We start from the raw sequence: 23,946 nt of genomic DNA, 5'->3' as shown, positions 1-23,946 counted from the left end.
CCAAATAATTGCATGATTTATAGATGTAAGATAAATACATTTCTATATTTAGTGCTTGTTTGCTTTGAAAGGGTTTTTGTAAGCTTTAGTTTTGTGGCATGCAGTATAACGTTTTAAGGTAGAGTTTTCAGAGATGAAAAGTTTTACAAGTATTGGAGCTATTTTTAAGAAAAACTGTACAACTAAGGACACAGATTTAGATAATGCAAAAATATCATGTAAGATACTTCCCCCCCGCTCCCTTCCCCCCGCCCCCCATAAATACTGTGACCCTTTTGTTTTGGAATGGGAATACAAGCCCAGATCTTATTTGGAAATTTTTTGGTAAACTTTATTTTGCTGTTCTTGATGGATTTTACAGCTGATGCTGCCAAGACAGAGTAATGAAAACTAGTAGTAAGATCTGGGACTTGCTGTAAATATTTTCTTCATTAATTGGAAGGTCCTTTGAGGGGATTTATACCCATGCTTTGGGAAGACAAGATTGTTGGATCTTTGCACAGTTACAGGATGTTTTTTGCATATGCTGACAAGCAAAAGACATAGCTCTCAAGAATAAATTCTTGAAATGTATGTCTTATGTCTGTCTACTAGAAAGCTTTACTAGTGTGCATATGCCTTTGTAGATACAGTTTCTACCAGGCAACGATCATAGTGTGTCTCTGGCATCTGGTCTATCACAGCATGCCAGGATTATGCTCTTTTCACACCAGCTAGATTTTATTCATTATTTTGGCCATGGAATATTCACTTGTCTATTTGGATATTTTGTTTTGGTTTTGCTTATATAGAATTTGGGGGTTATATTGGTATCTTCACAGCATTAAAATTATTCCAGTGAAATGTCAAAATTTAATAAAAACAACTTACAATGACTATTCTTAAATTTGCTGAATATCATTACTACAGCTAAACAGCAGGCAAAACTTCCAATTTCCCCCAAGTATGTAACATGCTTCCTGCTTTGAAGAGGGCAGTCTGCCTACGTCTGGAAATTTCTTGTGTAAATACAAGATGAAGGATATCCAAATATACTATATTCCCTTTTCAAACTTAAGGTAAGTTTTCCATATCCATAATATCCCACCCTTTCGTTCCATATGTGTATGTGCCAGACCTCTGCTCCAGAAACTGGAAATCACACACAAGCTTGCCAGCAGCAAATATTAACAGATTCATATATTATTCCTTTTTGTATACGTCTAGTTTAGTCAGTACATCACTATCTATAGCCTGAAGCTAGCTGCAGTAAAGAATCTGACAATCATATGCTAAGATAAAATGTGCCCTGCTGTATTTCTAAGTGCATTTCTCTCTTATGTAATAAACAGTTTATAGTTAAGAACTATCTAAATGTTTGCACTATCTAATATAGTGATGAAAGGCAATTCTAAATCTCAAAGTCTGTCACACCCCAATGAAAACAGCATAAAGGATTTTACTTTGGTTTCATGTATGGTTAAAGGAAGAAAGCTTATCCCACAAGGATTGTATCTCTTTCTTTGATTTACTATTTAGAAAAATAACAGTAGAGCTTACAGAAATAATTTTAAAATGACAATTTGAGAAGAAAACAGTAGGCATTGTAGCAACATGATTGGCTTTATTAATATTGTAGTGTTATTAATATTAATGTAACATGAATAATGTTACAGAAATAGATAAAATAATGAAAAATAATGAAACAGTCTTCTTGAGCTAGCTCTGTTATTTTGGAGAAGATTTTCCTTTTATGCAGAGGCAAAAAGTTAAAAGTACAGATGCTACGTTTTGTTCTAACAAGAAGTGAGCTCCAGAGTGGTCTGGTTTATCAGAAAAATGGCTTTGGTCTAGAGCCTGATAGGATTTGTAAATTACAGAAAGAATTTTGTGCTTGATGTGTGTATTAGGAAGCTAGTTTTGTGTCCAAATGTTTCTCATTGTGGTTCATAGTATGTCACTATTTCTTGAAGCCAGTGAGGAGATGAACAGCAGGTTTATACTGTGAATTTCATAAAAGCAATGAAAAGTATATTTCTGTACAACTCTTGGTCATTAAGTTTGTTTTATTAGACAAGCCTAAAACTCCTATTTTTTAAAATACTTAGGAAAGGAAAGCTGGTACAGCTTGATCAAGTGGATTTATTTAAGAACAAAGAAGGTAGGAAGTAATGACTTCTGATCTGTGGAACATTATGAGTGAATATTAGGTACTTTCTGTCTGCATATGCTTGCTCTATCTCTTGGGTTAATTTATGGGCCCTTCGCCCCCTTCCAGCTTCATATTTGGATATATCTCTTGCAGGCTTCATTTTCTCATTAATTCATAACTTTTAGAAAGCTTCCTATTTTGGGATATTCATAAAGAATAATGTGAAGTGAATTTTAGAAAATAGTGTACTAGGAGCTAGCTGGGTTGGGGGTTTAGGTTTGGGTTTTCTTAATAGAAATTAGAAGTAAGGGTTTTTTTAATGAAATGGTAATTTCAGACAATACAAAATCTCAAAACTAAAATAATGATTTGGAATTTTTAAAGTTTTGAAATATATATTTCCCATCTCAATTCTTCTCATTACTATAGCAGAGTAAACTTTCCTTTTACCTCTTATTTTTTCCTGGTCTCATTTTAAATATTACCAAATATCTAACTTTTCCAGGTCTCATGTAGAAGATTGGTAACAAATTATTCCCATTTAAGACTTGTGGGATATTCATGTATTCCTGTGTCACTGACCACTATCAGAAAGTGGATGCTGGCCTAGGAAACCAATAGTTTAACGTTGTGCGGTGCTTGTGTGTAACCTTTTTCATAACTGTTTAATTTAGAAAAAAATAAACTTACCAAAGAGAAACAGACAGAAAAGTGTTTAAAATTTTTTTTAGTTCAATTGAATAAGAGTGGTTTATTTTGAAATATGCTCAGTTTTATGACATTAAGAAATATACTCATATTTTTAATACAAAAATATTCCCCATGAATCAGTTAAAAATTGACAAGCTAAAAAAAAAAGATAAATTATAATGAACCATAGCTTTTGTATGTAACATTAGGTGACATACACTTGACTCAGAGGAAGTCTGATAAAAAAAAAACACTATTTCTACATAGAGAACGATTGTTTCATGGCTGCATCCATGAAAAGATACACTTCTGTGAGGATACAATTTTAAATGTGCTTAAATAGTTGGCCGTAGTACAGTACTGACTGTGCTCCATGTCTAAAGAACATCTCATAAGAGTTAACTTTAATTTTAAAAAGTTTGCATGGCATTTGTAGAAAATTCATAGTAAGATTATAAATCAAAGAAGTTATTTTTGTGTCCATGATTATCAATGAGAAGATAAACTACAGAACTACACTATCTCTTGGCAGCAGGTACAGAACTAAACCAATCATATGAAATGAAAAGTATTTGTAATAATATTATATTCTTTGTAAGACAGCCTTCAGTGAGCAAGTTTCTTTCAATGCTAGGTCTAAATCTCATAATTAAAACCTACTTGAATATATGTGAGGCTTTCTTTACAAATAAGTAAAACTTCTTCCAGTGCAAAATGTTTTAAAAGAAAGGGTTTGTTTCGTGATCTCCCTGTTTCCTAAAATTTGTTTTCAACAGATGTTAGTGCTAAACAGTTAGCAGAGAGGGTGGTGAAATAGGTGGAGCATTGTCCAGCTGTGTTTTATTTAATGTATGAGTGCAGTGATACTACACAGACTGAAATCGGATACATCCATGGAACAGCTGCCTTCCTTGAACCAACTTCTAAATTTCTCATGAGATAGAGAACTAGATTTGGAGTTGGATATGACTACCTATATATTTCACACATTATGCATAAATACATATACAGTGTCTCTGTGTGTCCAAGTATGCCCACAAACTTACAATGAAATTCTAGTTTAATAGAATTTCTGAATGTGTGTAATCATTCTAAGAGGTAGTAATTTAAACAAGGTACTCTTTGATAATTCAACGTATGTAATTTTCATTCAGATTAAACAATATGTAGGCGATTAAAAATTGCCTTTCTGGTTACTATTTCACTTTTTACCATGTATATGTATCACTTCCAGATTTGGCTTATGACAGTTTTGTGCTCAAAGCAGTCACCTGTCATCAGCGCTAAAACTTAATTTATATTTAATTTTCAGTTTAATGCATTTTATTAAGGTTGGGATAGGATGGCCAAATTAGAAAGTACTGTGCTGGTTCACATACGAAGAGTGAAATATTCTGAAAAAATCCAATTTGTTGTATAATCACGGACTGTGCTTTTTATGGACACTAAGACCTCCTGATGAATGAAGCTACACTGGTAAGAGCAGATAAATGGCACTGTATCCTAGCTCCCTAGTCGTGTTTCATTGTCCTCACCAGTATGCAGGTGTGTGGTCTTGTTTGGAGACCAGATTGAGCCCGAGACCTGTAAGCAAACTTCACCTTGTTGAGGTCACTAGAGTATACTGCTGTGACCTTTATAGAGGCTGTTTCACCAGGGCTTGCAAAAGCACAACTAGTACAGGTAGTGTGTTCCTGCCCTTGTAATGGGAGGACTGGCTTATATTCAAGACCACCTTCAACAGCCTGAGTGATTTTTCAGAAGTAGGGACACCTGTTTTAGTCAGCAGAAAGCATTGCGTTGCCAGCCATTGGTTGTCACTTGTCACAAATGTGCAAATGCCTGGTTGATTTTGATATTTGATGTGTGAAAGTGTGGTGCCAAGCTGGGTAGGAGTTGACAGGGGTGTAGGAATGTTTTCTGTACTCCAGACAGGTCGCTGTTGTTTCTTGGCTATTGCTTTGAGGTAGGAGAGCAAGGCAGGGCTGTGCTAATGTGTGCTGCTGCCTGCATGTATAAAACAAACTTCAGTTTTGATTGTTCTCCTTCCGAAACAAATGTGGTAATGTCAGAAAATGAATCCTTTGATGTCAAGTTGCTAAGAGGTTAACACCGACAAACAAAAGCAAGGCAGTGTGCAAACTCAATGGCTACTTGTCTCCTTTTTTTTTGTCATTTTTAAATGATAGTTTAAGTATGTCCATATGTGTTATGGAAAAGGGAGTGGTGGGTATGTTGGTTTTGACGTTTTTCTTTATGTGGGTAAACCACAGATGTGCTTGAGGATCAAGTGAATGATCTGTAATTGCTATTATTGGAAGAATATATATTTAAGTCATTGGTAAAATAGAGCTGTTAAAGAATACAAAAGGAGGCAACAGTGGACTGTAAAAATAAAGAACCATCATCAAGGAAACAAAGAGGGAAAAGAAGCCAAAGTAATAATACTGGCAACGGGTTATTGATTGGATTTATTACAGTGTGGTCTAGAATATGTGACAGAAAGGAAATGATATGTTGTGATGTGTATAATAACATTTTTCTTATGATGAATGGTTAGAAGAAGTTAGATCTTCCAGGGAAATTGAGGAGATATGGTATACAAGTAAGAAAATCAGGAACAGCTTTCATCATGTTGAATTTAAGTTGCCAGTTAAGCATTCACAAAGTGATGTCAAGATGAATTAAGATGTTCAGTGGACAGAGAATGATGTACCTTTTCTTGGAAAGTACTTTAATGGCATGAAAATATTGGTAGTCGTGGTTGTGAATAAGGTTTTCAAAAATACATTGTAGAGTGAGAAGTTCAGTGACCAAGGGGATTGAGTAATGGTGAAAAGCTAGTGAAACTGAGAGAGAGAATATCATGTACCAGAGGGAACAGTGAAGAAGGGAGCCAATGTGTAGAAGGTATACAGGAGATACTGGATCTCGTAAAACAATGAAGGGGAATAGAAAATAAGCACTTTTTTCTAAGGCTGATGAGAATGAGGATGGATTAGCATTGTTGGATTTGTCAGGGCTAAATCTGTTGAGACTCAGGAAGGATTTTAAGTGGGATTGACAAGGAATGAAGATGGAGGAGAAGGCAGTATTGGATGAAAAGGCCAAAGTATGAAAAAGAGTAATGGACAGAAAGAAACATGGAGCTATTTGGTGAAAAGTGGCTGATGCAAATGAGATTTCTGAGATACAACTTTCACAAACAAACGTATCTCCCTGTTCTCTGAAGTTGCCACTGCTGATGGAGAAGAAATATGAATTTGCCAGGCATGAGTGTGAAATACTGTGCTGAAATGAAACTGGAAGGCTAGGATGAGAAAATGGAAGGAATCTTTTTGTTGGATGGAGAAGAATTTTAGGGATGCTAGTGGTAAGAGAGAACTGTAGTCAGGAAAGATACTACAGAGTGTCATAAAAAATGGAAATAGGAAAAGAAGAGAAAAGAGGGTTTCAAAGCAACATTAACGGTAGAGGAGAAGGCTAATTGCAGAATGAAAAATTCTGTAGCAGTTCTGTACTCCTCAGAGACAAATTGGTATGGAGATACTGCAGCCTATTTGAGGGAGTCTTGAATATTGATTAGGACATTTTTACATTACCATAGTTTTGATAATGAGATTATTATTTGTATGAAATGAGAAGAGATTAATTGATTTAAGGATGTTAATTCCAAACAGAAGAATTCTATCCTCTCATATTTAAACAGTAATCTGTCTTTAATGTCTATTAAAAAGAAAACTAATTTTAGAAGTGATCCATGTTTGAAACATATTCAGGAATCTCACTGTAGAACAGCAAGCCACATTATTATGAGTTTTTTTCCCTCTACCTGATGCTTAGGTACTTGATTGCTGCTCTAGGCTAGCTTGGAAACTTGATACGACAGAGTGCTGTGCAGTGTAGATGGATAAATATACAGCATGTTTTAAGATGGAAACATTCATTTTCAGGTCATTTCAATATTGAGTGTCAGAAATCAAATCCAAGTATACCCAAGCCTCATCTTGCAGAAGCAGTGAAATCTGGGGTTTAACTTTAACTTATTTTACAAAGTATCTTTAATCATGAAAGATTTTAGGGGGTTTTGGGGAGTTGAAGTTGATGCTATCACAAAACCTGGCAATATTCAGTTGTAATTTGTTGTATTTGAACAGAACCACATTTTGTCAACAACTGTATGTTGTATGCATGGAATCAGTGATTAACACTGTAATATTTTACTTGTAAACCCAGTAGATATGTTATCTGTAACTTTGGGTTTGAAGCTAAGTGGGAATTTCTTTCTTTTCCCTGTGGAACACGGTGTTTAGTTAGTATAAGCCACTTGCAGAAAACAATTTTCGAAAATTTTTTCCACCTTCCCTATTTTTTGCTTACAAATCTGTAGGGTTTTTTATTTGTTTGCTTATTTAGCTAGTCAATTATATAAAATTATTGTGAGGAAAAAAAGCAATGTCAAAGAAGTAATCATGAAACTGAGCTAGGAATATTTCTTGAAAAGAAAATGAAGTTTGCTTGAGTTACCTTTTTTTTTTTTTTTCTTTTTCCCAACCAACTTCTTACTTTTACATTTTACTCATACATAACTTTGGGGCCTAATCCTAAAGTTGCTGAACTCATCAGGTAAATTCTGAGTTAAAGGTAAATAAAATTGAGGGCATTTAGCAACTCTGCATCTTGCGCATTAATAGCAGCATATCTTTAGTTATTAAAAAAATGCATATCCCCCATCATCCACAAGTGCCCACCTGACCTGTAACAGAAGAAAAGGAGTTTCCTTTAAATTTTCAAAAACAACTTCTCTCAAGAACTTACTTTGCTGAATGATGATGGCATTTTTTGTTTTTTAGAGGCTTAAAAAAAAAATTTCAAATATGTAGGGTCCTTGAAAATCAGTGTTAAGTACATTGAGCTAATAATCGCAGTCACCTTATGCAACATTATTTATAAACCACTGAGGCTCTGAGTTAAAAATGCTCATTTTATCACTGAAATACTTCATGTGGCAAAATACCACTTACCCTTTTTAACCGAGACATTCTTCCTTCCTCGCCTTTCCACCCAAATAAATAAAACCAAATCCATGTTTTACAAATTTTATATTATTTTAAGTAATAAATAGAGAAAATACAGCATAATGGTTTGCAGTACATTTTTGTCAGAAAAATCAAATATTGTAGAAGAAAGAATAGCTCACTATATGTTACAAGAAGTTTAGTGAAAGTGACTGTTCATTTCTTAGAAATACACACATCTTGTTGGAATATACATGTTTTAGCTACTTTTTTTCAACAAGTAAGGAAATTTATTATACAGCCACCTTTAATAATGCAGGGCACTTTGATAACTACAGCTTTTTTTAGCTCAAGTGTTACTGAACGAGAAACATTAGTTTTTTGTGTATTTCTGTATATTTTCAGTTATATTTCTCTCTATTCACACTGTACCCCTATAAGATCACTAAAATCAGTCTTAAGCTTTGGGAGCACTGAAGACTGGAAGAATATGAAAAATTATATTGAATTATGGTGGGAATAACTTTGTGGTAGTTGCTTTTTAAATACACCTTTGTAGCTTCTTTGTATTTTTTCTGTTTATATTTTTGCTTGTTCATTGCCAATAGGCAAAAGGCTACTTCTTATTGATATGAAACATCTGGTGTTGGCATAGATGGTTTGAGGCAATCTGTGGACTTTCAGTGGGGTTCTCATATATCTTAACTAAATTTTTAATGAAATTTTTACAGAATAACATTGATTAGATTTGATTATTTTCTGGAAGACAAAGGAACCTTCAACAGCTGGACAAGCCTAAGAGTGATTATTTTTGAGAGAGGCAAAAGGAGGGTTCAGGGTTTTTTTGTTTTGTTTACAGAAGCCATATTTATGATAGTAAAAAGGAGGAAAATCATGAGTTTGCTAGGATAGCATGGGATGGGTTAGATAAGTTATGAAAAGATAAAAAGGAACATTTCTTTTACATCCTTGTACGTTTTTCTCATGCAGTGTAAAAAATCCCCAAAGGAAGCCAACGGAATAGTTTCCAAAAGCTATTTTTATTAGTAATATTTATCGGTTTTGTGGCCAAGATAGATTATTTTCTCAAATGCAAAGTTTGACAGTGCAGCCAAACATTCAGCTGGGGTTTCATTTTCAAACCATTAGGCAAATATTTAGCAATGCTGTGAAGAAGCCATCCTTCTAAAATGGTTTCCTAAAATCTTTCTTGATGAATTAACTTAAACAAGAAGAAATTGTCTCTGTGGTCAGCAATATTCTTCGACATTGAATGCTCTAAGTGGTGAAGGAAGTATGGGCAGATAGGAAGGATTTTCTCATCACTGCAGTGGTTCAGAGACTTCTCTAAGGCAAGCCAGCCTGCTTGCTTTCTTCTTTTGTCTAAAGCCTCATGTAGTCAAATGTATCAGGTGCCTTGCCTCATTGCCTTCTGTGTAGATGTTAGAGATTTTTTTTCGATAGAAATCTACTTTTTGTATCAATTGGAATTAACAAAATGCTAAATCATTTTTCACCTTGACTGACTACACTGCTGTATGGCTTCTGTTCTAAGAATTCTGTTTTCCGTAACAGCCCAACATTTTCTGACTAAGCATTTCACACTTGTGTTTTTATTTTCATTCATAGTTCCATCATATAATGCATGATTCATTGCAAGGGATTGAAGATTTTATAAACTTTAAAATAGTTACAGAGCTATTATGTTTTCTATTTTTTTTTTCTGGTTATGTAGGTTTTTCATTGCAAAACAGTTGCTCAAGAAAAACTGAAGAATATTAAAAAAAAAAAGCCAAATCTCTTATCTGTTCAGTAATTTCAAATAGCTAGGAAAAATTCTCTATGAAATACATGTGAAAGATTATTGGAGGGTATTGAACCACTGCTGAGTGTGAGAGATAAAGAAATCCCAAAGACTTGCCTCCCCTAGAATAGCATCCCTCCACCCAGAAAAAGGCCTTAGTTGCAACAGGTGAAAATATAATGGACATGCAGGACAGCTAAATACTATTGCCAGTCAGATGTCCTGGTTATGGCAAATAAAGTTAGGTTACTGTATTCATAGTTGGTTAATTAGAATTGAGAGAAAGGAAGGAGTGTTTCAGGTCTGCTAATGATACTTGTAGATGTCACTGAGTTAGAAAATCATGGAGAAGAGCAAATCATGTAGCATAGAATCATGTAAACACTAAACCCTCAAATTTCACAAGTTAATCTTGTTTTGCATCAGTATGGTCATTACTGAAACAGCATCTATTTCTACACCACGGGAAGTGGTATTGAAGAGCTGTCACATAAATTGAAAGTTCAGGGATCATGTTTACAGAGACTTAAGGAAAGCATCTGATATAGTCTGCAACTGCCTACTCAGGGAAAAAATTGAGAAATTCCTGAATTCAGCTGGCATATGTAGACCTGATAATGTGTAAGTGATATACTAAACCCAGAAAGTACAGTTATGTTTCTTTTCTGGATTATAATTGAGAGCAAAGCAAATATGCTTCCTTTAGTAGAGATGGTCGAAGGGGGGATGGGGAAATAGCCATTTGGAGAGTGTAACTCATGCCCTGGGAACCTGTCTGTCTTGTCAGCTGTGATCACAGCTCTGAGATTGCTGGCTGTCTCTGATGGGATCACTTTCAACAAAGACCTGGACAGCTTTGTTCAGTTGTGACTAAAAAGGTTTCTGGTTTGTTTGTTTTATTCTTGCAGCTTTATAGCTCATGCCTTTGTCACCTTGAGACTGGCCTATGATAATATGTTATCTTGGAAGGCTTTTATGTTTATTAAGAATTATCTTTTTTGCAGTTGAATATTGTCAGTGTCAGCTAACTTATTTTGCTGGAAGTATCTTAGTTGGGTGAAATCACCCGTTTAAATCTCAAAACAGCCATACATGGCTTGGGACTTGCCTGTGTGGCATCTCTGCCCAGCTAGTCTTGCCCTTCTTGCCTCCTGTTTGAAACCGGTGTAAATCCCGATTTCCAGCTCTCTCAAGGAGCATTGGAAACATTCCTTGATATGAAAGAGGGGGAGGAGCACGTAAGCAAGCATAAGAGGCATCTCCAGAGATGACCTTCCCTGTTCAGAATACACCTTCTTTGTGCTGGATCAAATTGGAGTAGATTGCACATTGCTAGTGGCGCACTCAGTATTGGATAGAGTTCCTTTTGCTGTAAACACAATTGTGGTTGCGTGGTTGATAGTTCACACTAATAAATAAGTAAAATTTTGTTATATGTCTGTAATACGAGGAAAGATTGATACAGCAATCTTTGTAGATCTCACTTTCCCCAAGGCCTCCCTTAATTTACTGCCTCTGCTTTTAAAAAAATCTTGAAGATGTTAGGAATAAGAAGGAAGAAGAATGTTCTGGCTGGGTCATTCATTGTTTCGTTAAAAGAAAAAAGGTTGGGGGAGCATTATAATCTTGGGAAGGTGTCAGCTTACTGTGAAATATTGTATCCTAGAAACAATGTGGAATGTTCAAAAATTTTATTAGTTAAGCGTATTGTTGATTTTCTCATGGATGTGGCTTGGATTTCTGAGGTGAACAAACTGACTAGGTCTATCTTCTGCTTTTCCTAGAACATGTTTTATTTAGGATTCTGGAGAAGAGAGCAGTTGTGTGGCGCAGAACTCTAACCATGCGGCTCTGTTGTAGGTCATTTATTTGTGATAAACACTTCATGTGGCCACTGTCGTCTTCACTTCCCATATTAGTCTTCTTCAATCCACCCAGATTTTTGTACAAAGGATGTTTGTTAGTGACGCTCCAGTCATGTACCTTCTCCCCCCACCACTCCCCTCTCCCTTCGCAATCCATTCTCTGGCTTCCTCTTATTTTCTGGTTCTCATCCTCTCTATGAGGACTGCGGCGATATTGCAAACCCTGACATTTATCTGTTATCCTAGTTTTTTTGATACATGCAACTGCGTCCTTTCTCACATGTGCTTCATGTTTTCTGCCTGTCATTTCATGTTGCACACAAGTCCAGTCAGCTGTAATTGCTTAACAAAAATATATGTGCTAATACAAAGCTAGAAAGAAAGTGCTTACATTGCTGGAGTTAGTTGCTAGAAAGCCTTCAAACAAGTTGCAGAAGATAGAGTGTGTTAGTGAAGAATTTGCTGAAATAAATAAACCTTTAAAAAATTTTACGGAGTGATGAACTTGTCAAATCTTCAATGGCACATGACTAGTACTCCATAATAGCAGGCACTTCTGCAACAAAAGGAGAGGGGTAATGAGGTAGAAATGTAGATACACTTTGCCCTAATTATCTTTACCTCTTTATCTAGTGTTTCAATGCTTTCTCCTTCCCTTTCAACATCAAACTTTTAAATTGTGTACATTAGTTCTGTTGTTTCATGTCTTTCCAGCAACAAACATTCTGGTAACAATTTTTTTTTTGCTAATGATTTGTTAGCAAGATTAGACATCTGTTAAAAATGTTAAGAGGCCAGAGGCCAAACACATTATTTTGTTTGAAAACTGCAGTGAACATTTGCCAGTATATGTAAAAACTTCTTGTTCAACCTTCTATCATTTTTAGACCAACCTTCAATCATTTTAGAATATTTGATTTAGTATTACAATTCAGGGTTATATTCCTTTGCAGAATAATATATGGAGGGCAAGCTTGCAGAGCTCAAAGTTAGGAAAACAATCTTTTTACTGGTAAACTGAGCAAATTTATTTTTAAAGACAAGCAGAATTGCTGATGCAATCTTACTGTCCCTTTCAGACAAGTCTTGTTTTACATGAAATCCTAAGGCATTGAAGCTGGGTAGAGTTGGGCTAAATTTGTTCTGTTGTTTTCATTTTTGTGATTAAGGGGCATATGTCTGAGTCTTGGATGTCTGTATGTTGCTATTTTTCTTTTTCTGTGGGACAGTTGAAAAAGGGTAAGAACTGTTCAAAGTAGAGGTACTTCATTGAAGGCTCCATAGTGGGGGACATATTTAAGGTGAACTGTTTAATTCCTGAAAGATACAGTTCAGGTTTGATTAATGGATTCATAAATTCATGCTAAGTAAAATCAGTATCTTTGACCATAGAAAAATAACAAAACTCTTGAAACATTATGTGATTTGCTATCTATCTACACATATATAGATGTTTGGGGTTTTTACTAGTAAAACATAAAAGAAGAGGCCTTGGTGCGACCCCAAATCTTTTTCTTTATTTTAATTTGTATCCAAAACAAAACAAAAGGAAGGAATTTCAGATTGATTAATGATGAAATGAAAGAAAAAAAACCCCACCCTTGCATTAAGTTGGTCAGAAAAATGAAAAAAATGTTATTTTAAAAGATGGATATCAGTCTGACATTGCCAGGGCGGGATGGGAGTGTTGAGTAGACAAGTGTTGTGGAGCCCAAACAAAGTTTTTCCAATTTATTTGAAATAGCTAAATACCATATTATAATCTTTCTGTCATTTCTTTAAGGTGTGATTATTAACCATTTATGATGTTTTTGCAAGTGTCCATGTTATTTCTTAGACAGAAAATACATAATTTTACTTGCTTGTTAATGTTTAACAAATATTACAGAAAATTTATTTTCTGATAGCCAATTCACAGTTTATCCTTTGTACGTTACCACATACTTGGGAAATTTTAGTTAACTGGATGCATAAAGTATGTTTCTTAGTATTTACAAACACCCCCACCAAAGACGTAGAGTTGTAAATTGCAGTCTGTTCATAAGAGTTTCTCCGGGATATGCACAATTGGCTGGAAGAGACAGTAATTTCAAAGCAATTACTACTGCTAAATGTAAGCTATTACATTCTATTTCCAAATACTCTAAGAAGCATTTACTTGGTGTTTGAAATCCTCCTTTGTTGAAGAGTCATTTGTGGAGGAAATTACTTATGTGAATCCTCTCAAAACTTGACTAAATCTGCACACCAAAATAAGCTTGCAATCATTATTAATGTCATTACACAAAGATTCTCTAGCTTTTGGACTGAATTTAGAACAAATATTTGAAAGGGTAAACAACATTAATTACTTTACTAGCTTGGGTGTTTTGCATACAAAATAGCCCTTAAAAAGTGCCTTAGTAAGGTGCATAGTCAAAAATTAGAAGATACAGTAACTGAGGATTCCTGTGCAAGCTTAATTCAGTCCATGTGTTTGCATTTCATGACCACAGCCTCTTTTTTTATTCTATAAAACTGTGTCTCTTTTAATGTGTAGATTGGATAGTAATCACTAAGCAGTGACAAAATACTGCTCAGTATTTTGTCTTCTTACTGTTTAGGGTGCGATTCTAGATCTGACTTAGTTCATGCTTTTCAAACCCTCCTCTGAAAATATATGCTTCTATGCCTATTTTTCTGTTTTGCTCATCACTGGTAAATAAAGGACTTTAAGGCCACTAATTTCTCTTCTTCCCCTCTATATGAGGAAGGGCATGTTTTAATCCTCGTCTTACAGATGAGAAGCTGAGATACAGTTGTACAGACAACCTTTAATTCTTGAATGTTTTATTTTACAACTATGTAAATTAGTTTTGTGTTAGGAAAAAAGGGCAAATGAGAAGTGTAATTTCCTAGGTGTTAAGAAAGGAGTCAACCTGTCTCAAATTCCTTCATCTCTGTCTTGTCCCTTTTCTTCCATTTTCCCTTCCTGTGTATGAAAGGCATCTTGGTATCTTAGCTGAGACCTTTGCTTTTGGTTGGGAAGTAGGAAAGCTTGATTTTACAAAAGTGCTAAAATTTAATTACAGGTTCCTCCCTTTTTAATAGAATTTTTAGGGATTTTACTAAATAGTGACTTAATAAATAAGAAGTCAGCTCTACACGGGAGCAAAATGTTAACTTGAAAGTAATTTCTACCTTTCTCTAGGTTTATCAGCAAAATAGAAATAAAAAATAAACATACATTATTCCCAAACTTGAATTTTATTGTAGCTAAATGGAATACAAACCTCAGAATATCTGAACTTTGTTCTATTATATAAGCCATGATTTTTGGCAGGGATTAAATTTGGCAAAAATAAATTCTTCCAATCCTTCTTTTAAGTCCTTTCCAAAGTATTTATATTGTATTTTGGTATTGTTTGTAACTATGAGCCTGCTTTGGGGAGTGTTGAGAACTATCTTAAAAATGTATTTTTACCTTAACCAGGTGTAACTTCCTTTATTCAGTGCTAGTGGGAGTTTTCCAGGAGTGCTGACGCTATGTAAATGTGGACTGTATAGTTAAATCCATGAAAAAGTAAAATTTTGCATTCAAGCTTTTATTATGAAAGCCTATGCTAAAACATATATGACATTTTTAAAAGGCTGTAGAAATATTTAGCTTCTGTACCTGCTAAAAATGCAGGGGTTTCTGTTTAAATGTAGGAATAGCAACAGGGTACACAAAATGCTACAAATAAATGTTTGTCTTATCTTGATATAAGCACATTTTCTAATGTTTTATTTGTTTGACAAACAGGTACACACAAAGTTCCACTGCAGGCAAGCTCATGCTCCGGGCACCGACACTTCATGCTTGACATTCTCTTATGATGGTACTGTCCTTGCCAGCCGGGGAGGTAAGTGATTGAAAGAACCCTTTGATGAGTTGAATGTAAGACAATTTTAACTTTACTAAGTGAAATGGTTCAGTAAGCAAACCATTTAAATCGTATCATCATTAAATGTAATTGTTTATGATGGAGGTAAGGTAGTGAAATCAGATACTAGTGATTTAAACCTGAAGTGTTTCACAATTTACATCTTTTATTTTGATACACTATGCAATGCTGTGTTCCTGAAAGCGCATTTTTCAGCGGTTAAGGAATATTTTAAGAGGACTTTGCTGTTTATATTACACAGTTCCTGATCTCTCTTCTTGTCTAGCATTAATAATACACCAAAAGGAAATTATTAGCTTAATTAAAAATAAAACTAGTCCGGTTTTGTTACTTAGTTCTTTCTGGGAAGCTTGCTACCTCTCAGTAACAGTATCTCTATTCTGGAGTTATTCATTCCTCAAGCAGCTTTCTTATGCAGTGTCCTTTTCTGTTCTAATTGGAATTTTTATCTAATTTATATTATAAACATCAAGAGGTGATGACTGGAAGTGAGTGGCCACGATGAACTTGAATGGCAAAAAAATTTGAAATGTCTACCGGACAGGAAAAAAACGCCTGCTTTTTAAACTTCATATAAACCTTCTATAAAAAAGTCTTAGATAACAGAACAAGTCTTGAGAAGGCAAAGGTGTATTTGAAAACTCATTCACTCCGGTATTAGATGTATTGGACAGGACGGTGTCTGCCTAAGACAGCTTTTCACACAGAGATTTGTCTACCCAGTATTTCGCAGGCAGGTGCAAGTATACAACCCAAGCTGTCTGGATGGAAACCAGCTGTAACCAGAAGCTATGTGTATGCATTAGCATGGCCCCAAGGCCAAATAAACAGGTCTAGGGAGAGGCAGTGTATGTTAATGTTGGCTAACATTGTGCCTCACATATGTATAGGACATCTGGTCAGTTTGGTACTTAGACAGAATGAGATTACATATACAAAACACCAGGACAGAGGTATTCTTAGACAGCAAAAGCTCTGAAGCAGGGGGTGCGCTTTCAAGCCAAGTGTTGTAGCTTGCAGTTGTTTTGTGTCCTCCCACTCCCCCTGCCCCTGATGAGTAGAGCGGCACTGGTGGCTTTTACAGCAATACACAGCTGCTCTTGGATGCTACCTCTGACTTCTTTGTATGTCTTGCCAGGTTTCTAAGATTCCAAACATTATGTTCCCCAGATCACATCTTTCAGAGTAAGATGATGGTAGTCTTGTCCTTGACAGCCCTAGACTTAACTAGGGCACGCTAACGGCACTTGGATTGTTTCTTAATTGCTGTTGAGGCTCTTGGATGCAGAGTTCTATTGCCACTGTACTCATCATGAATGAGTCCTAAGTGGTTGAGCTAAAAACTCTCAACCTTGCTGGTCCTTACTGAACCAGACATTTACTGTGTGAGAACCTTCTCCTCCTTGGAAAGTAGGAGTGAACCATCTGTCTTTCTGTTCCGGGCTAAGTGAAGCACTGCATCTGACTGCCAGTAGTGTTGGCCCTGAAAAAATGCACACAGACATACTTTGTAAGATTTAAAGAGAAACCTCAGTGTGCTTTTAAATATTAACGGCAAACACGATTAACACTTATGTGAGGAATATTCACTAGTGCTGTCTTGAAACCTCCATTTATGTAAATTCTTTTATGTTTCACATTTATGAATGTAGATCACATGAATGACCTTTGCTTTTTTTTTATTGCATGTGGCACTTTTGGTTGCCTGTTCTTCCTCATCTGTCTCCAGATTTTGTGTCGTGTTAAACAGACTTTCACTTACTTATGTTTTATCTACCATACTCTGCTCTAAGCTATGTAAAATGTTGATTGATTGTTTGCAGAATGTAAGACTGTACGGAAATTTGGCCCCTCAGTGTGGATAAAAGTGCTACCTTTGTCTAGTGTATTAAAAGAAAAAGCTCTGTGTCCACTATGCTAGAGAATAAGGAGGAATCATACCTTATTTTGACTTGTTTGGTTAGTGCTTTAATATGAGTATTGCTTTGGATCTATACCAACAAAAGCAGATGTGGATCCAGCATTCATAGATTAACACACCTGCCAAGTGCTGAGGATCAAAGAGAGGATAGCAGTTTGGGGAATGGGGACTTTCATTGAAAGCTTGATTGACTCTCCGGCATTTGATGTAGATTCTGTCTTGGATATGAGAGAGATGAGGCAGGGCTCAGCTGCAAGCACAAGGGAAAATGAAAAGCTAAGGAGCTGCTTATGAGAGTTCCCAGTCTTACTGTTCTTCGGTATTAGGTAGTAACTTGACAAAAACTTAAGAAAGTGATATTTTTGCACACTTGTAATCATGAAAGTAATTTTTCCTAAATACAGTGAAGATTGTATCTGAGGAACGTTTTCTTTGTTTAAAAGTGAAGAGATAAGCATTAGGACTAGACTTGGGGTCTTATAAAAATTATAAAAAAACTTTTTTTGACTTCTGATATGTGGAGTTTGTTTTTGTCATGATATGAAACAATGACTTTATTAATTCCATGAATCTCATGATAGCTATTAGTTGGATGGTTCATTTATTTTCTGTGGTATGAACAGTGTGCAGAGTCGTGGCATCATAATCAGTAAACTTATATAGGAAAATAAGTTCACTGTAGTTAAATCCAAGAAAAAATATTCACATGTAAGCCTATCAGATAGCTTATGCAGATACATGCTTTCTTTTGAGCTCAACAAATTTTTTTTTCTGTTTCCTTTTGATGTTTTTGGTTTGGGGTTTTTTTTTCCAGGTTTAGCTGTATTTCTCTTTTCACAATGTTCTTGAGGAAAAATAAAACATTTAATTTTGAAGTTGGTTTAAAAAGTAGAAGCACCTTGAGTACAGTTTCCTGTGACTTTCGATTTTGTGTAGAGTAATAATATATTGCTCTTTATGTTAAATACAAACATTAGCATTTTAAAAATCAAATGAATTTATGTCAAGTAATACTTCTTGGGAGCTGAACGCTGATGTTCATTTCAAAAAATGCCAAAAATGCATTTGTTAGCTTTAATAGACATAGTCAACTATTTGTAACACTTGGAGCTGAAATGGCTTTCTCAGAGTCTTCCAGTATCCTTCACTTCCATATGTTTAAAGAGGATGATGCACTTAAATATTTGGCCAGGCTGGTATGGATGCAGGTGACAGTAAGAGCTGTTCCAAGCCTAAGTGCAGAATCCCCAATTTCTGACTTCCCTTCGAAGGCCTTCGGCTCGGGGTGAGTGTGGTCCTGACCTCTGTTGCCTCCGAAGGTCATTCTTTAGCTGTGGCAGCTCCCCTTGCAGAACCAGTGCAGAACGCAGAAGCATATACCTTGTTCCATAAGGTGCCTCTCCTCACATACATAGTATAAGCCTTCACAGGAAGGCTCAGAGTTTATAAACATATTCTGGTGCTCCCTCATGGTAAGCCTTGTTATGCTATGCCTTTCCTATGCTGTATTTTCTTTTTTGAATTCTCAATTGCTATGTTTCTTTGCTTTCCCCAATGATCTTTGTGAATTTCTGTCCATGAGCTTTGCTTTCAACATAGGACTCCCTCTTAAAATAGGAGCTTCTTTAAGGGTGTTGCTGACTTTAGGCTTTTTGAGTTTCTGGCAGCACTTTTGCTCCTTTTGGGCCCACTTGCGTCCATGTACTTCTGGTCAGTATCTTCTGAAAAGAAAAAACAACCATGTAAGATCTTTGTAGTGTCTGTGCGTTGGCCTTATTTTGACTAAAAGCCATTTGCAAAACACCTATCCTCGCTCACTAAAGACTTTTTCTAACACCTAATTGTTAACCTCTTGATAAGTCCAGTGCTCAATACCATTGGCATAATGCTGTCTGACCTGATCGTATCAGACTAAAGCCTGTTTATTGATATCCTTCTTATTAAAAAGGCAAAGAATAGAGTTTGAAATGCTACTAAAAGCTATAAAAGCTTTAAATAATGTTGCCCGGCTTTAGAGAAGTCTGCCACTGAGAAAAATACTGAATTATGTGAGTGGACTATTTTGAATGCTTCATACTGAACTGCACAACGTCTGTTTATATGTTTTTATTTAAGGGTAACTATTTTTGTCCATGTATGAAATAATTAAAAATAGATTAGTACTGCTACAGCTCTCATAAAGAACCCCCTTAAGCATCGATGGAAGGATGCTACTGGAAAAAGTCCTTGCTGTTGTGGCAAGTAAGTATGACTGTTTTCTTAGTGATGGTGATTTCAACTCCAAATGCAGATTAGATTCACGTACCAATAGCCGTATTTTCAACACAGAAAATTTTAATTAGGAAAAGTGAATCTGAGCAAATGCTTAATGATGGTAAGAGTTTCACAGCATTGGCCTAGTCATTCTACTAGCATTTCTCAATTTCCAAATACTTAATCATCTATTTCTGCACAGTGTAAGACAGTGTTGATTTGAAATCAACCACAACTTTTTGAGTCCTTCTAGAGTCTTCTAATTTTTCAAACCAGCAGATCACATTTTCTTTTTAGCAGAAGTGCTATAGCTAAATGTCTGACTGCATCTCTCCTGCTAAAGCCTGGCAGGACTACAGCTTGAAGATCATGTCAAGGCTCATTCCACTGGGAACAGAACAGCCTTGGCTGCTAGCCTTAGATCTGTCCCTACTCAGGAGATTTGCAAAATGGCCAAATGGTATCCTTTGCATACATTTATAAAATGCTGGTGCTTTTGATATAACATCTTGCTGATAAGTGTTTTTCTGTTGGGTGTGGGAGGAAAAAGGAAGAGTTCGTATAACAAGACGAAATGTGCTTGGGATGGAGTCTACTGGGAAACAATAAGAAAATACATATTCCCAAAATAGGGACTCAATATTTTTCTTTCTTGTCATTTTTTAGCTTCCCAATGAACAGAAATATACTCTGCTCTAGACATCATTTATTTAAGTTGTCCACTTCTTAAAAATATTTTGTAGTAAGGAGTTATCCTAGTCTTTAATATAAATATACATGATGTACGAGGCCACACATTACTGCTTTCCCTGTAAAGGGTACTGCTGGCCTTCATTTCTTATGTTACAGCATGTTACTTTTTTCTTTTTTCTTTAACATTTTATTTCCAAGGCCTCCTTTAAGCTCTTGATCTCGAAGGCTGTGAATGAAACTTTTAGACAACAAAATTGCTTCCCTGCAAGGTTTGTGCTTTGGAAGGAAGCAGGTCTGTGGATTACCAGTCACTTGCCTCCTTTTTCCTCCTTGGTCAGAAAGATTTTGTAACTTTTTGTCTGAAATTAATCTCTGGATATTTTTAAAGGTAATTGTTGTTTGAAAGTCCTTCTTTTCACCCTTGAAAGCACTGAGGCACTGATGTCAAATGCAAGGAGATGTCTAGGTGCCCAAGTGAGGTGCTTCAAAGCTCAACTTCTGTAGCTCGTCTCATGCTGGAAATATGTATCCCAGAGGGATGATCAGCAGAGATGTAGATCTCTCTGAGAATAACTAAATAATCTCTTTTCTTTTTTTCCTGTTCTCACTTTGTTAATATGTCATAACTTTTCAAAAAGGAATAAACAGCCTGACTTTTACTAGCCTACAGTCCCACCATGTTTATCAAACACAGATGAGCATTGCTGTAAATGTCTTGCTGTAACCTCGATTTTGGCTTTTATGGCCAAAGGTAGTGTAGAGGACTGTGAAAAGGTTTTGTTATAGCAAGTGTGGGTTCACTTGCTTCCCTTCTCCGCCTTCCCCAAGGGTTTCTGACTGATGCCGGGCCCTGTTCTCCATATTGAGATTGCAGTTTGTTGGTGTTTACCTGCTAAAGAAGGGGAAAGATTTCATATGCCTTCCATTTTTCCTGATCATTTTTTCAGGGCAGGTGGAAACCAGACACATAAAACTTGTTTACTTTTTGATCTAGACCATCCACGGTAACATTTTAATTTCTTTCGATATCTTAAAAGTTAAATTTACTCCTAGTAGCAAAGCACCAATGCTCACAAACACAGAATATGTTAGTGTCTGGGGAATCTGACTGCACTGTGGCTGATGGTTCTTGGTAGGAGGCATTGCCATGATGGAGTTGAGCCACTGAGTAGAAGTTTCTGATCTACTGGAGTATAGCAGGTGGAACTTCTCATCCCTGCACTTTCTTAGTCATTAAGGGACAAAAAACTTCCAAACCATCCCCATTTTGAATGCTTCTACTGTGTCATGCTGTTCTTTTTGTGTCTGAATTAGAGGATTAAATTTTCTGCACATGTCTAAATTCTTGACTGAAATTCTTTATTGCTAACCTTCATCCCTTTTATTTCATAGGAGATGATACTTTAAAGATATGGGATATTAGACAATTTAAGAAGCCTCTTAATTCAGCGGGAAGACTGCCCAGCTTCTTCCCAATGTAAGTACACTAATTTAGTCCAGCTATTAGAAATAGCAGTAGTTGTGCTGAACAGGAGGGAATCTACTGGAGTTCTCCTCCTCCGTTCTCACTAGGTCCAGAACTGTGCAGCGTTGATTCTTGGCTACTTAGGACTTCACATTGCTTTAAAAGATCTCATCGTATTTTTTGTGATAATTCATAGCTAACTTTGCTAGTTTTATGCCATTTTTTGGTCTCATATATCTTAGGTCTAATTAGATTTGCAGCTTTTCCGGAGGAGGCCAGTTCATTGCCTTATGTTTGTGTAATGAGATATGTAAGTAATCCTCATTCTTATTTGGTCTGAGATTAATAAAAAGAAGAGCTGGATTGAAAAGTAGACATAACATGAAGGTGCATGATATGAATACAGATTATAATGTTAGAAGTGCTGATGACTGTATTCTTTGGTACTAAAATACCATATTGTACTGCATAGCGCTAAGTATCGTATTTAATATTGTTATTGGTATTACCTGCATCTCTATAGCTGTAGCACAGCCAAATCCAACTCTTAAGGACAATTTATACTTTTGAAATAAGATCTTGGAAAGGCAGGTCATGGACAGCTCAATCTTGACTGCTATTTGTAGCATAGAAGAATAGTAAACAGACAAACATTTTGGGGCACTGTTTAAACACACTGTCTTGCATCATTGAAGAATGTGTCACCGGCAAAACCAGATTTCATGGTTGATTTATTTTTTTACTTAATGATGATAAGCAGGTTTGAAAATACTTTTTTTTGTTTGTTTCTCATGTTGAAAATTTCACAAGACTTTTGTTGGGAGGAGAATTTTGTTGGGAGGAGGATTTTTAATGGATCTGCCAGTTTTGCACATTCTGTGCACAGCTGTAATTGTACATGTAAACTGTGTCTGATAATTATAGTAGTAGTTGGCAGCTGACAAAAGATTTTTTTAAAGCTTTGTCTTAAAAGTATTAACAAATAGAAAGGATTATTTTTAAGGAGTGCAGTTTATATTTAAGTTCCCTATATATTAATTAATGGTTTGCCCTGTATGATGATTTGTTTCTTCAACAGGACAGATTGTTGTTTCAGCCCAGATGATAAAATACTCGTCACAGGCACCTCTGTTAAGAAAGGTGGAGGCAGTGGGAAGCTTTTTTTCTTTTATCGGGAGACATTCCAGAAGTTGTATGAGATAGAAGTTACAGATGCGGTATGTATTTTAGTTTTCTTTTGTCAACTATTCAAACTATGAATGAAATCACATTCATAGGCTTTTTTCCCCTTGTGCAGGTAATGACCTACTAACACTACTGTAATTTTTCTACTCCATCTTTAAGAGGTAGAGTGGCCTGAATAGGTGCTACTCTCCTTTCAATTAAAAAAAAATAAAACAAAATCTTGGGACAAGGTGTTTAAGCACTAGGAGGTCCCTGCTTTGGTGTTACTATTGCATTTCTCAAGGATTTCTGTGAATCCTTCTAGGTCTGTGAAGTGAGGCATGAATCCTAAAATTCTTACATGTTTATGCTGTTTACTCCACCAGTTATCATGACAAAATGCCATATTGTGACAAAACTCCTACTTGTCCGTCAAACTAGACTTGTGATTAACTATAGAATGTATTTCAATGGACTCTATCTTGTGTAAATACAACAGTTTCGTGGCAAAAGGAAGGCATCATTAGGAATCCCTCCATCAAAAATACCATTCTCAGCACTAATATAAAACCCTAAAATTATGAATCTGTAATACAGAATAGTCTCTGTATACGCTGAACTGCCTACCTATTCCCTTGCGCAAAAGGAAAAAGCTTAATATCGTAGTTGAAAAAAGGTCCTTTCACTCTTGTGGTGTACACAAGTAAGCTTGTAGATTATAACAAACAGCAGTGGAAGAAATTCAAACAGAAGTGCCATTGCTTAAATATGGCAATGTATGCTTAAGTTCCATTAGTTGTTGCAGTCTGTCAGATAGCAACTTTGTTGCTTTGTTTCAGGATATTGTTTTCTCCTTCTGCACTTTTCTTAACCCAGCACAGCAGTCTTTTCTAGCACAGTGGACCAAAACCCCTTGTGCTGGAGATAATTTATACAGAATTTACATTTGTATTTACTTTTCTTTTCAAATCCCGTTTTCTCTTCTAATTCATCCTAAAGCAAAATCGGCTTACGGA

General features: G+C 35.7%; 1 protein-coding gene across 3 annotated transcripts in view; it reads left to right on the top strand.

Moving 5' to 3' along the window:
• WDR70 (WD repeat domain 70) overlaps positions 1-23,946 on the top strand; it is a 143,717-nt gene that overhangs the window by 89,699 nt on the left and 30,072 nt on the right. For all 3 annotated transcript variants that reach the window (XM_030003416.2, XM_030003415.2, XM_041120828.1), the window contains exons 11-13: positions 15,293-15,392; positions 21,694-21,778; positions 22,845-22,983. In XM_030003416.2, the coding sequence (XP_029859276.1) occupies positions 15,293-15,392; positions 21,694-21,778; positions 22,845-22,983 (324 nt within the window). The remainder of the gene's footprint in view (positions 1-15,292; positions 15,393-21,693; positions 21,779-22,844; positions 22,984-23,946) is intronic.

Source organism: Aquila chrysaetos, chromosome Z (genome assembly GCF_900496995.4).
Source record: "Aquila chrysaetos chrysaetos chromosome Z, bAquChr1.4, whole genome shotgun sequence".
NCBI classification, from domain to species: domain Eukaryota; kingdom Metazoa; phylum Chordata; class Aves; order Accipitriformes; family Accipitridae; genus Aquila; species Aquila chrysaetos.
The sequence above is the reverse complement of the archived record's forward strand: the minus strand, read 5'-3'. Positions and strand labels throughout refer to the sequence as shown.